The 15000-nt window shown below is 34.6% G+C and overlaps 1 protein-coding gene across 1 annotated transcript in view; it reads left to right on the forward strand.

The window, feature by feature from the left end:
• Positions 1-11454, forward strand: part of LOC123660399 (zinc finger and BTB domain-containing protein 49-like) — a 49760-nt gene extending 38306 nt beyond the window's left edge. The window contains exons 6-11 of the mRNA XM_045595489.1: positions 276-399; positions 1237-1369; positions 3916-4183; positions 5443-5562; positions 9733-9789; positions 10487-11454. Coding sequence (XP_045451445.1) covers positions 276-399; positions 1237-1369; positions 3916-4183; positions 5443-5562; positions 9733-9789; positions 10487-10968 — 1184 coding nt within the window. The 3' untranslated portion in view covers positions 10969-11454. The remainder of the gene's footprint in view (positions 1-275; positions 400-1236; positions 1370-3915; positions 4184-5442; positions 5563-9732; positions 9790-10486) is intronic.
• Positions 11455-15000: the final 3546 nt, after the last annotated feature.

The raw sequence follows: 15000 nt of genomic DNA on the forward strand, positions 1-15000 counted from the left end.
TTTACTTGTATCAGTGTAATATTTTGACGCAGATTTATTTGGTATTAATTGACAATTTTAGTTGCAATTTCCAAATAAATTTGCTAACATTTTGTAATTGCTTTTAACTAGTTTTGAACGATTTACTAATTACAAAATATAAATTTTCAATGACATTTATCATAAATCGTTTTTCACGTATGTTACACATACACTAACGTTTACTACAGTGGGATCAAAATTTGTATTTTTAATACAGTTCAGTGAAAGTAAAAATGTGACTTACTTAACTACAGAAAAACTAAACAAGCATGGATTAGAAGATGATGAAGAAACAGATTCAAGCGGTTCAATATCGGACTCAGCGGTTAACGAGTCGCAGGACGGACGACCACACGTGTGCGACATATGCGATGTCAGGTAAATAGGCTATATTTTATTCGACAGGTACCATAATATTATGTTGTTTGCAGTTTTGTGTGGATACACTAGCTTGGATTTATGATTGGGGAGGGATCACCAACCACTAACTAGTGCTATTATCTATATTTAGAAGGTTTTTCTGCCCAAGCAAAGAAAATATTAAAAGAGTCGCTTGCTTTTATAATTTTAAAGTATTTACATTTGCGTACAAACCCATAAACTTTTAAACGTTTACACTTTCTCTATAAGGGTCATCCATAAAATACAAATTGAAAATATTAAACCAGGTAAAGATGAATTAAAAGTTGAATTGAAAATTTGAGTATTTAAGTTTAAAATAGAAATATGCAGTATTTTGTAAAATTATTTTAAAACTTAATTGGCAAAATACAACATTGCACGAACTACAATGGTGAAACATATCACATAATATATTTTACTTACTAGACGCCTGTAGTAACACCAGAAAGCATAGCAAGCTCAGTTTCACTGAGGTAGGACTCTGTCGAGTCCCAATAGAGGGAGCTGGTGTTACGGATAGTTGCACTTATGACTCCTCTTTCGACATCTATATATATATATATATAAATCTCATGTTACGAAGTTTGGCCGGGTTATCTTAATATATATTTTTTTTCTGTGCTCGTGTTTATCACTGAACTACTAAACTGCTGAACCGATTTGGTTAAAATTTTGTACGTATATTTCAATGGTTTTATGAATGGTTTTAAAAACAATTGGACCCGGGAGGTGGCACTGCTACCGGCATGTCAGCAATGAATTTCGGCATTCAAAAACGGCAAGACAACGTGGTTTACATAGGCATGTGTGCAGGTTCGCGCGCTCGTCGCACCTGTCGCGGCACCGGCTCACGCACACGGGCGAGCGGCCCTTCACGTGCGGCGGCTGCGGGCGCTCCTTCGCGCGCTCCGACAAGCTGCGCGTGCACACCAAGATTTGCGAGCGGGTGCGTACCGTCCCCGCCTCCCGCGCGACTTGCGCTCCAGCCGTCCGGGCGGCGCCGCGCCTACTTGGCGACACGGAGCGCACTAACCCACTCGCTTCTGCCACTTGTGACGTCACTCACTGCTTACACACTAACAGACTCGCTTTCTGTCGCTTGTGACGTGTGACGTCACTCACTGCTTACACACAGACTCGCTTGTGTGAATTATGTGACGTAACGCGTGCGTTTACACTAACCGACTTGCTTGTTTGATATCTCTTACTTGTGCGGCTTCAGGTGCTACTGCACCACTAATATATATATTCGAGCAAAGATGGTTACATGATGTCTCAAGTCGTGTTCATACTAACGGTATGATTCTGTCCAAGCAGCTTAATTATATATAATATCACTGTGTTTACACTTACAATTCATTTGTAACAAGTAACTTGTGACATTACAGGCTGTGTTGTCATTTTCACCCTTATTACAGCATTATTAGCTTTTACGGTTTTATTAGATTTAAAATATATTAATCCTCCTTCCACAAATCCGCCGATTAATAATACTGCCGATATGTACAATTATAATCCGTTTGCTATTTCGTTTTTGTTTTAATAATAGTAAAAAGCATATGTCAGTGAAATAACGCATATTATAGTGTGTTTTTATTAGGATATCTGCAGATTTATTTATAAAAAATATAAAACAGGAAAATAAAAAATTAGACACAATATATATTTCCTGAAGGATTTTTCAATCCTCTTAATAGACCACCTAAGAATGCAGATCTCGATGTAGGCACTTTATTGTCAACCCAGGCTTTTAATTTTGTATGACCGCCATTTCTCCACGTTTCATCTAAATAATATAAAGTAGTTAGGTTTTGTTCGGCCTTTACTGCGTCTAAACATTGTCGTCGCCATAAAACTATCTGGTCTTTCTATTAAAATATTCTTACTATCCCTTTTATTATTAGAAATTGTCGAATCAATGAGTTCGGCTTGCAATTTGATTAAACAAAATAATCAAACTGAATTCTTATATTAATAATTTTACAATGCTTGATTTGTTAACAATGATAGAGGAAAGGGGAAAAAAGGCGAAAAAGGTCCATTTTACATAATGGCCGCTTTATATATATCGTTCTGTCACTCACTTCACTGTTCATAGACACTATCACAGATTATATAGACAACTTCACACCGGCGACCGACGAACAAGGAACGGTCGCGTGCTGTTGTAGTGTTGCTATACGAAATAAATAGCAGACATTCCTTAACAGAAATATATATATATATTTTTGGTGCTTTGTACAATATCGATCTTGATATAGACGAGATATCAGAGTCTTCCTTTATGATTTTCACATTTCGAAGAGCGCTTTTCGTAAAATCATCATATTTATCAACGCGTTTGTAAAAAAAAAAAATAGACTAGCAGTAAATTTGGGCCGAGTTATTTGACGTTAATGTGACGTCAGGAAACTTGTTTGCACATTCGAATACATCAAGCCTATATTTTCAAACTTAATTTATCCTCTTTTAATTAAAATTACAACAAAAAATCACTAGCACAGTTGCCAGTGATTCTGCTTTCTGCTTCAAGGGTGCGATTCTCGCTTTGAGTCTGGGTGACATATTCATATATATATGTACTATGTATAATATATGTATAATGTTTTAATTTATAATTATCCTTGGATATTATGGTGAACAGTAAAACAATAATTGAGTTACTCTGAAAAGAGAGGTTTTTATTTGATCACAATTATAACTTAGTTTTACAAAACATTATTAAATATTAAATTAATTACAATGTCACCTGAAAAGAGAAACAACATTTAAAGCTATTGTTTCACCAGTTCTTATTAATCATTATTATTTGAATATTTAAATTACAATATAATTCTCACAATCCGTTAATATGAAAAAAAACAGCTCCATAGCAACCAATTCACAGATAAAATATACGTCAAAGAAATATTACAAATTATACTAATATACTAATAAGTACATACTTAAATAAAGTTTCACACACTATAAAAGTATCACACACTGTAAAAGCATACTGGCATATATAAATATATGCCAGTATGCTTTTACCTAAATTATGGATTTTAAATTGCTTGCCTTAGGAACAGATGACCATATATATAAGCATGATGAATGTATTTATTTATGCTTTCTAACAAACAAACATTTTTATAAACGCACGCTTGCATATGAAGCTCGTATACTTTTTGCATCGATAAAAAAAGTAAAATAATATTTTTCAAATTAACAAAATTTCTATGCTATTTACTAACACAATTGCTTATTACAAATATGTTTATTTATCCTCTACATAAGTAAAGTTTTATTAATGAAGTAATTAAATTATAGTTAAAGACTTTGTTTAAGTTATTGCAAAATTTTATTTTAATATTTTATATAATATTAAATATAAATTAAACGAAATTAAAAACAAAACTTATTCCAAATTTAAACCAGCAATCGATGCACAGAGTATACTAATAAAACGTTATTCCGTAACGTCAGGTGCAATCAAAACAAATAATTGTCCAGGAGGACCCCACGGTCGACATGAGCGATGTGAAGCGGGACACGTCAGAAGTTATGTCTGGGATGGTGCGTACAACTCACCGGGAGTCCGGCCACCTTGTATTCACGGCCAGTGGTGACGTCATGTTGCCCCCCCGGGGCCCCGCCCCGGAGCCCCGGGACGACCCCACCGACCCGCCCCGTAGAGGACGTGGTCGCCCCCGCAAGACTCCGCTACCATTAACGCCTAAGATCAAGAAGCGACGTGGACGACCGCCTAAGACATCTTTAGGTCAGTACTTTTTTTTCTACTTTCCTTCAACGTGGGTGGGACAATTTTCTACTGTAACTATTTCATACTAGTTCTCGTAATTCTTTTGTACTTTTATTTCATATACTTTTTCTATCTTTTCCCCTTCCTCTTACCACTACTCTTTTCAAGATCAGTAATTCTTCTATTGGGGAGCTTTAAGTGTCATAGTTGTGGTTCAAGGTACATTTGAATATCTCTCGGTTAGTCTACTGCACTTGTGCTGACGAGCTTCAAGTATGATAGTAATTACGTGTTGACTGACCGGTAGGAACATTAATTTTGACTTATATTCCTAGATTATTATAATTGTGTTTTGAAAAGGTCTTTTGTAAGAAGTCTTACAGTAAGCCTTTGCATTACAATAATTTCTACTTTAGAATGACTTCTTCTACCTCACGAATTATTTATTTAGCCTTCATTACAGAGCACAACATATCTAACAACTGGACCGATACACAACCTCAATAATTGCATATATTAAATAAAGTGAGACGGTGTAGTGACTACAACTAAGGCAGATCACAGCAGGAATTAATCTGCTCAAAATCTGGAGCACTGGGGAGACTGGGGAAGTATTACGACCTTATAGAACACCACATAGTTATATATAAGGAATTTTATGTACCCGTGGTGAGTGAGGTGACCAGAGCGCTGGAGAGCGATTTGGGGGTAGGGTCAGATTATCAGTTGGGGTAGGGCAACGCGTTTGCGGAGCTCCTGGTGTCAGACGCCTATACGTTTCAGCCTGTAATATCCCACTACTGGGCATAGGCGTCTTTCCCCATGTAGGAAAAGGATCAGAGCCTAATCCACCACGCTGCTCCAATGCGGGTTAGCGGATATATTCCCTACTATGAGTAGCGATCTGTTATATACATGTTATGTATGTAATAACCCTTACATTGGTGCCTCGTAAGCACTTTGAATTAGAAGCTTATTAATCTCGAGTCTTCAGGGCTCAGTCTCCAGTCAACTTCGGTTGAGACCACTTGCCATTTCTATTTCCATTGTTTCAAATTAATAAAGTGACCCCTTTACTAAATCAAGTTCAGATTTCCTTTTTATTCTTTAAAAAAAAAAGACTCAAATAGAAAGCCGTAAAACAGATCGCTATCAGGTGTACATGATGACAACCGGGACCGACGGCTTAACGTGTTCTCCGAGGCAGACGCCCATGAGCTGCAGTAATCGCTCGCCAGCGGCCACGTAGGTAGTAGTGAGTGTGCGTGTGCCCGCAGACATGGAGGGCTGCGTGCTGACGGGCGGCGCGGTGGCGGGCGGCGCGCTGGCCTCCCACCAGCTGCTGCTCAAGCGCAAGCGCGGCCGCCCGCCCAAGAACTACTTCCTGCCGCGCGCCGGTGAGTCCGCACCACACTACCGCACATCTGTGTGGCTGATAAATATAATATACTAGCTGACCCGCCGAACTTCGTATCGCCTAACACAAACTTTATCGTATGGTATTAAAGTTCAAATTGACTTTTAAGTATTATCACAAATCTTTTGTATGGGAGTATAGAAAAGTGTTGTTTTTAGACTTTTTCAGGAAATTTTAATTTTTTTTTTTTTTTAGAATTTTTCTCTCCGTAAGAACCATCCTCGTACTTCAAGGAATATTAAAAAAAAAGAATTAGCGAAATCGGTCCAACCGTTCTCGAGTTTTGCGCTTAGCAACACATTCAGCGACTCATTTTTATATTATAGAAGATATATATAATCTAATATATAAAATTCTCGTGTCATGGTGTTGAACATTGAACTCCTCTGAAACGGCTCGACCGATTTAATAAAATTTTGTGGGCATATCGGGTAGGTCTGAAAATCGGCCAACATCTATTTTTCATACCCCTAAGTTATAGGGGGGGGGGATTAAGCGGGTTAATGACATATATGGCAAAGAAACGTTTGCGGGATCAGCTAGTAGCTATATACAGGGTGGCCGATCACTTGACGTCATAAAAAAAAATTTAGGTCCGGTATGTTGTGGGGTATCCGAATCACCCCCATGTATGTTACGCGATTTTTTATAGTTTAGGAGTTATGAATTTTTTTCGATTTTATGAGAAATTTCGACTTGACCATCTTAAAAAATTTCTAAAAAAAAAAAAGAAAATTTTTTTTTAGAGTTTTATTTTTTGCAACTGAATTCGCATAAGTTGTACTTTTATGCATAAAATAATCAGCTTCGTAGCTTTGATGAAAGTTATGAAAATGTTGGTCTAAAGTCAAAAATCTACGTTCCGTGAATTAGGACTTAAATTTTCTACTTTAAATTAAAAATCTAAACAGGTGACCTTATGATTTCTTAGTTAGTCTTAAAAATGCGCCAGACTCTCAGCTTTCATAATAATAATAAAAAATCCGTACTTAATATGGAAAATTTGGCTAAAATCGGTCTTCAAAGACAGCAAGGTGGAGAATTCTTAAAATTTGCCTATTGATTAAAAAAAGTTTTTTATCATTCCTAAGGCTAATTAATGATTAGAAAATGCTGGAAACCTATTGTGTTGGTTGGATAAGAAAAGTTTTAGGCTTTTAAGTAAGAACAAGATCATAATGTTAAAATCATTTAATATTTTTAAAATTTATAATAAATGTTCAACGTGGCCACCTTCAGCAGCAATGAAATAACGAATGGTGACACAAGTAGCAGTAAACACAATGTGAGCACAACTGAGATCAGTAACTAACGAACTAGCTTTGATCGGTTGCGATCGGCCTCTTATGCCACCGAGAGTGAGGGAGATAGCAATATAGTTTCTTATCCTTTCAGCCCATTGTTATTGCAGGTAAAATTTGCCGTTTTTTACGACGGTATAGAATTTGTATTGTTTCTGGAGGTGGCCACGTTGAACATTTATTATAAATTTTAAAAATATTAAATGATTTTAACATTATGATCTTGTTCTTACTTAAAAGCCTAAAACTTTTCTTATCCAACCAACACAATAGGTTTCCAGCATTTTCTAATCATTAATTAGCCTTAGGAATGATAAAAAACTTTTTTTAATCAATAGGCAAATTTTAAGAATTCTCCACCTTGCTGTCTTTGAAGACCGATTTTAGCCAAATTTTCCATATTAAGTACGGATTTTTTATTATTATTATGAAAGCTGAGAGTCTGGCGCATTTTTAAGACTAACTAAGAAATCATAAGGTCACCTGTTTAGATTTTTAATTTAAAGTAGAAAATTTAAGTCCTAATTCACGGAACGTAGATTTTTGACTTTAGACCAACATTTTCATAACTTTCATCAAAGCTACGAAGCTGATTATTTTATGCATAAAAGTACAACTTATGCGAATTCAGTTGCAAAAAATAAAACTCTAAAAAAAATGTTCTTTTTTTGTTAGAAATTTTTTAAGATGGTCAAGTCGAAATTTCTCATAAAATCGAAAAAAATTCATAACTCCTAAACTATAAAAAATCGCGTAACATACATGGGGGTGATTCGGATACCCCACAACATACCGGACCTAAATTTTTTTTTATGACGTCAAGTGATCGGCCATCCTGTATAAATGCTACGTCTAAATATTAAAACAGAAACGTGTAACACCTATCATATCCTTGCAATTATAGTATTTTAGGTATATAATTATAGAATCAAAACTACGAAACGTGATTTTGATCATTCTATGGTTTCTTATTAATTGCCTTTCTAGAAATCTTGTCAAGTTTTTTTTTTATAATTCTGTAACGCTATCCGTTTAAACAAAAATTCACACAAACAGACGCAAAAAATAGAGTTTTACTTACCAGTAATCTACAATACACTACAAAAAATATTGTGGTATTTTATAGGCTATAATACATAACGCTATTGCTCATAGGAGTCCAAAAAGAGTTATAAACGTCAAATGAGTGCTATCTGCGTGTATCATGTTCTATATTTAAACTTAGACAGTTTTAAAATATTCCATAGCGATAGAAGATACATGTGATTACAGAAAACTAATTAATGCTATAAAAATACTTATTTAGATATGTTATAGTCTATTATACATATCACAATATGACTCCACAAGAGTCCAACAAGAACCGTAAATGTCACACGTCTTTTATGTCACCACTCATCATGTCTAGAACTTGTAAATTATAAAATATAATTAACAACAAACAGTTACAAGTAGCAGTGGCTTGTGACTAAAACTGAAATAAGAGTAACTATGTAATTATGTAGCTATAAATTAGAATCAGACAGATCATCAATACGGTACTCTTATGAATAGAAACAGGAACAATTACTGTCTGAAATAATTTTAAAGAATATTTTAAGAAAATAGCATAGACAATAGCATACTTTGGGAATACTTAAAGAAATATAATTAAAAATTTAAACTTTTAAGCGTGACAAGAGTATTATTATTGTTATCATTATCTTAAATAATTTTAATGATAGATAAGTTTTTAAAAGCTTTTAGTTGTCAATGAAGCACGGTTGATTCCGCCAATGGAACGTAAAATAATGTATTTTTACCACCAATATTTTATATTTCGTTATATATTTTTTTATCGCTTCCTTTATGTTTTAAATAAATTAAGTTACTAACCTATTATTTTTTTTATAAAACTGATTATTTTAATCATCGTTATAATGCAAATTTAAATATAGATCTCTAAAAACTGAAGAAAAACCCAAACGAAAGCAATTAGAACTGAACGTTGAAGACGTCAATGACTTAACATTTTTTACCTATGATCAATTGTCTTATATAAAATATATGAACAACGACCTAACACATCGTAATCAAGCAAGCTATTATTAATCCTATGCTACATATATAAAAGGTTGAATTTTTTTTAAATACCTTTTTATAATTTGCCTCGGAGGTTATTTATTTTTTTAACAGAGTTTATCGTTTCTTGTTTGCGTATGTGTGTGTGCAGACTGCCTCATAGCATATGCTTTTTTGTTTTATTTTTTTATTAATTTATTTTTATATCGCTTTCAGTCTATTCGTTTGATATTTGTTTGTCTATTCACATTAAAGTTTTATGGTTATAAAGATAGATTACTTTAGAGTGAAATAATATTAAAAATTAATAATTTAGTAACAAAGACATTTCGATTAAAACTACAAACAAATTTGATATGTAACGGACTGAACGCGATATGTGTTTTGGCGTAGAGAAGTTTATACAATTTTTTACATAACTTATAAGTACTCAATATGGGTGTAGAATCATATGGACATACCACGATTTTATGTATACCCTCAATGTTGTGGTAGGTCCATACAGTTCTATCTTTTTAGATATTTTAATGAACTGTTTTTTTTAAAGACAAATAATTTATAATAGGGAGAAAATATTCCGATCTTAATTTTATTTTAACGCGAATTAGTTAGCTAGTCAAAATTGATATTTATGTTAAAATCTGTATAAAAAAATTATCTTGGGTACTTCTAAAAACTAAATTATATTGATACTTTAGTTTTTAAGTGAAATAAATAAAATTAATTTCCATTAATATAACTTAGCTACGCCGAACACGAAACGCTAAGCTAATCAAGTCTTTCCCTAGGTATGGATATGTCAATACCGATGCAGTACGGGCTAGCCGCGGAAATGAGCAAGTTTTGTTAGTATTATACATTGAATAGCATGGAATAACTAAATTGTACCTAAGTTTACTATGGGATACTGTCGGTACTAATCGGTATTTGTATAGTGACTGATCATAGGAACTCTATGTTTTTATATGTATTTAAGGGAAATGTTAATATTATTTTAATTTATTTCTTTTATTTTGCACAAGATTTATTATTTATTATTATTGGTGGCGGTGTTCTATTTCAAAGTAAATCTACACGCAATCAAATTAATATTATTACAAAAATCGTATATTTAAACTAACAACAATAACATGCCTGCTTTGCTCGTGACTAACTGATAACAGTATACACTTAAGATAATAAATTAAATATAATAATGCATGTCTATAAATACGTGAAAATAGTATTACGTTTGATAACAGATAAATATAAAAAACAAGGTACATATTCCACATAGAAGCATGTGCATTAAGGGGACAAGTACTGGGATACGGTTTAATTATGCTCAATTATAATCGATTTATGGTTGTTTTTGATAATAATTATAGATTTTGATACTTGCGATACATTTTTATATTTACTCTAAGTACTTATATGAAATTTTGTCTCAAGTAATTAAAATCGAATACTATAACATATATGATTCGAAAGTGTTTTTGAAGCCTATTTGAATAAAGTTGTTTTTTATTTTGATTTTGATTTTATAATCTCTACGTTTTCCAGACGGTCGCCCGAACGAGAACTACAACGCGACGAATCTACCTTTCGGGGACTTCTCTTACCTTACCGAGATGATGTACAACCCGCTCGCGTACTCATATGGTGTAACGAGCGTTGACCCCGATAGAAACGTGGATATTGACCCCTCGGAGCACACGGACGCAACTGAGCACGGAGACGTAGAGCACGGAGACGGGGAGCACGGGGAGGGGGGCAGGTCTGAGCATGAACGCACCATTGATGTATCTGACTCGTCATCGTCAGACGAAGATCGTGACGAAGAGCCTGAAGCTCATATCATGACAGTAGGTGACTGCCAGATCGTAAAACTACCGCCAGCTGAAGAAGAGCGCGCTGATGTCCCCGATGGTCACTCGCTGACCACTGTCCCCGTTTCCACCACACCTTCAGCGCCCAGCTCCGTCACCATCACCCCCATCACCACGGTGGGTGATTGCACCATACGTCCCGTCGAAAACACATAATGCGAGAACCTTAGGGTCTACCCCGTCCTCTTGATACCCTTCAAGTGGAAATAGATTGAGAAAATCGCTCGGTGAACCTTCCGACGTGTTCGCGATCGGTTCGCTTTCTTATACCTAGGGCGGTGCCGTGGCCGGATCACGTAGTCGGTGAGAAAAACGAGATTACTCAAAATTTTCCTTAGACATACGAGGAAGTAAACCGGCGTGAACCCTATGATTTGCGTGTTACATTCCAATGTTTTGTTTCGTTCCAATGTTTCGTTTATTGATATAAAATCTTGTTGCTTAGTGCAAGCCCAAACTCTCGAAAATAATTTAATTAGTAAAGCCTTGTAATGTAGCATTACTTCGAGTTTCTTGTTTTTATCAGAACGTAACGTAAAAAACTTAAGGTCTTACATACTTCTAGCGGTGTCTAAAATGCGTTAAAAGTAAAACTGTTTTTAGAAGAGATAGCAATAGAAATTAATAAAAATAATTTTTACACATTGTTTATTAGTATTTGAACCTTGTAAAAAAAAATCCATTTATTTCTCTAAAAATTACATCATAAAAAATCACGTCTCCCAAGAAAGAATAAAATATTCTTGTAAAATATAGTTGTAGTTAGTCTGTCGAGCCGGATTTTGGAAATTCGTAAAATTTAGCAATTTACGACAGTTAAAAAAAATGTTTGCATTTTGTGTCATAAATTTCATACTAAAATGTTTTAATCACATCATCAAAAATCTAACTCGACAGACTAGAGAAACAATTTCATGTAGTCGAGTAAGTGTTGAAGCACGCGCTCTAATACGCGTCTTGTTAAAAGACGGGTGACATTTTTATTTGGTCGAGTTATAAGTAATGCTACAGTACGCGCTTCAGTTATATTATTTAAAGTATTTTACTTGTTCTGCTAATGCGTGTATTTCGGTGATTTATCCTAATAAATATATACTTAGAGCTATAAATGGTCGTTCACTCGAGCGGTTTCGCTACGTCTCTAAGATAAAACTAGTGACGTACAATCTATGCCAGTTTCCGATTTTGTCCGTTTTGTTGTTCGAACAAAATGTCCTATTCGTATAGGAGAAAGTCTTCCTAAAACGGCTCTAACGAGATGGATGAAACTCTTTACTATCCGCTCTTGTACTTCTGGGGTAGACGCTAAGAACATATTATTGTGGTAGCATTCGTGTGGAAACGAGGTCGTAGCATATCCCGATGTAATTTGTGAGATAAATAGCGCTTAAATGGATGGTAGATTTTGATCGTTTAATAAGAAATTGCTTGTGCCATCGTTTCGAGACTAAGTGTCTTAGAAAATCTTTATCGCAATCACGGAACATATGTGTGGGAATTAGAATTATGATGTCTTCCTAACTGTTAGTGTTAATGCTTTTTACTGAGTAACGCGTAAACTTTACATACTGCGGCGATGTTCCTCGATGTTACGTCACGGCGGCCTAATGGTTTTGTAATGCTACTACAATGATCGCGACTAAGTGAAACAAACGAAACAGAGTGACTGTTGAACATGCATTTAAATTGGTGATGTAATTTATTGAACTGGAGATTTAATTGTAATTGCTAAAGCTTTACAAACGACTTGGCGGAACATGACATCGATGTGATTTTTTCACAGATAGATAACGCGACGGTCTATGCTGCGACCGTGTTGAGACTTCAAATAATAATTAAACATAGGCCAGCTTCAAAATAGCTGTCTTGGCTTCGAGTGACGTCACAACTCTCAAACATGGGCGCGCTATAGCGTGTCGCTCCAATATGTATAATCTGAGCCATATTAAACATAGTTATAGTTTAAGGATTTTATATGTATGTAGAGGTATTTTCCTAACGTCGCAGCCGAATGTCATGTTCCTCGACGTCGGACAACAGATATACTCATTCAGACACAATCATTCAGAACAAATGTCACAATTAACGACATTTTACATGAAAACCGTGAAGTAACTGCCTTTTTGTACACTTTGAACGATTATTGACGGTAATGTAGTACTAATTGTGAAGTGGGAGGGCGTAGTTTCCGCGGACGAGTAGTATCTATTAGTGAGACGTGAATGCAATATTTATAGAGGTTTTCATGTACAATGTATCATTATATAATAATCACGTATAGATTTATAATATTTTCCGAAACTCTACATAGAGGAGTAACAAATATTTACTAAATATTGTAATGGTGAAACGTAGATATATAAAATTGTACTGTGTTGCCTTCAGCGTATTTCGTACTTATGTTAAGCTGTTGCCCACGGAGCACCGCAGTGTATTGGCGGGCTACGGATCTCATTGAGCTTGATTTGTAATATCAAGCCTAATTTTATGAATTCTATACAATATTTACGCTCGCGTGGGTAGCGTCACATCGATAATAAGACGTGATTCGGTTGACAATTCGTCAATGTTTCGTTTCCCCCAAAAACTACAGACAAATCGTTATTTTAGGATCGAAAAATATATTTGAGTAGTTATAATAATTATTCATAAGTAGCGTCTGATTGGCTGTCTATTATAATAAATATTTCTAATATAAGTTTTAATAAGCGTGTTTAATCACACGGAGGCGGTTTATCCGACGTCGATAAATCACCGTCCGACCGCGCCGAGAGCGACGGATACTTTTGGAATTATTTTGCTAATAATAAAATATGTTAAAATTAATCCATTGAAATATTCGAGTTATCGTGTAGTAAGCACACGCTGTTTCGCCTTTCCATGTCTAAATGTATCAATCTCTGTGAATATTAGATCGTAGAGCGTAGTGTCTTAGATTAAAAAATAAAAATAAAAAATATTCTAAATATTATAAACTCGGCAACACCACACGAACAAGTGATACGATGTTAGCTAATTATTTTTAGCAGAACGTTTTATGGACGTAATATATAATGACATATATTTCTTTAATCATTTTGCCTGTGTCGTGTAGAAGTAGTCGTAACGTGCCGCCGGCTGTGAGACAGCCAAGTTCGGGATTATTTCATTCTGTCGCTGAAAAATTATGTTCCTTTAATTATTATATTCTATGTTCGTTTACGCTTCGTGTCAGTCGGAGTGTCGCATTATAGTGGACGTCTTCAAAGTATTAACTCGCTACTATGAATATTTTTAAGAAATTATTTTCTTCAAATATCTGTACAGTAGTATAGTTCCTAACGTGTAATCGATACGAAAAATGTAACCCTTCAACTAATCGTAGCTGATTAAATATAATTTGTTTAGCCTTTAAGTTTGTATTATGAGATCAAATTATTCTTAAATCGTAGTTCACTACTAGTGATGTATCGTCGGATCGTTTTGAGGTACGCTTTCTTTAAACGATATTTTATTACGTATTTAATGGAAGACTGCTCTGTTGTGTGTACCGTTCTCTGAATGATTTCATCGGTTTTTATGTTTTATTTAGGACCGATTCATCGACTTACGGATGTAAGAAGCCCAAGAGGCATTTATTGTCATGAGTCTCAAAAGGCAAGCTAAGATTACTGTGTGTTAATTTAACGAAATGAATCTGTATTTTTGTAACTAAAGATAAGTTAATGCGATCATTTACTCCCAATCAATGTGAACTTATATCCCACATTTGTAGGTTAGATTTGATTTTAAATTTAAATTACAAGGGCCCTATTGGCTTTGTGTTGTCGTTAAGTTTAGTGTGTTTCCTGTTGCCGCTTGATTAACAATCAACATCTGTTTTATGTGTAAAACGAAATCTCAAACTCATTAAATTAATGTAAGATCTGGCAATGTGTCCATATTGTTCAAATTTCTTCAAAACATGTTTTATGAATAAACGTGCCTTTTTATCTTAATGTTATTAAACTAGTGAACTTGGCGCTACTTCTAAAATATCAACGGTGACAAAAAATAGATATATGTAACTCCGTAGACTATTCTACGAATATACGCTGTGGTACAAAACTGTATAGATTTTTAAGTATTACCAGATGTTGATTGGTGAACAAAGGTCTTATGGTTTGGCAATAAACGAAAATAATTATTTATGGAATGTTAGAAGCGTGA

The sequence above is a fragment of the Melitaea cinxia genome, chromosome 15 (assembly GCF_905220565.1).
Source record: "Melitaea cinxia chromosome 15, ilMelCinx1.1, whole genome shotgun sequence".
In the NCBI taxonomy this organism is placed as follows: domain Eukaryota; kingdom Metazoa; phylum Arthropoda; class Insecta; order Lepidoptera; family Nymphalidae; genus Melitaea; species Melitaea cinxia.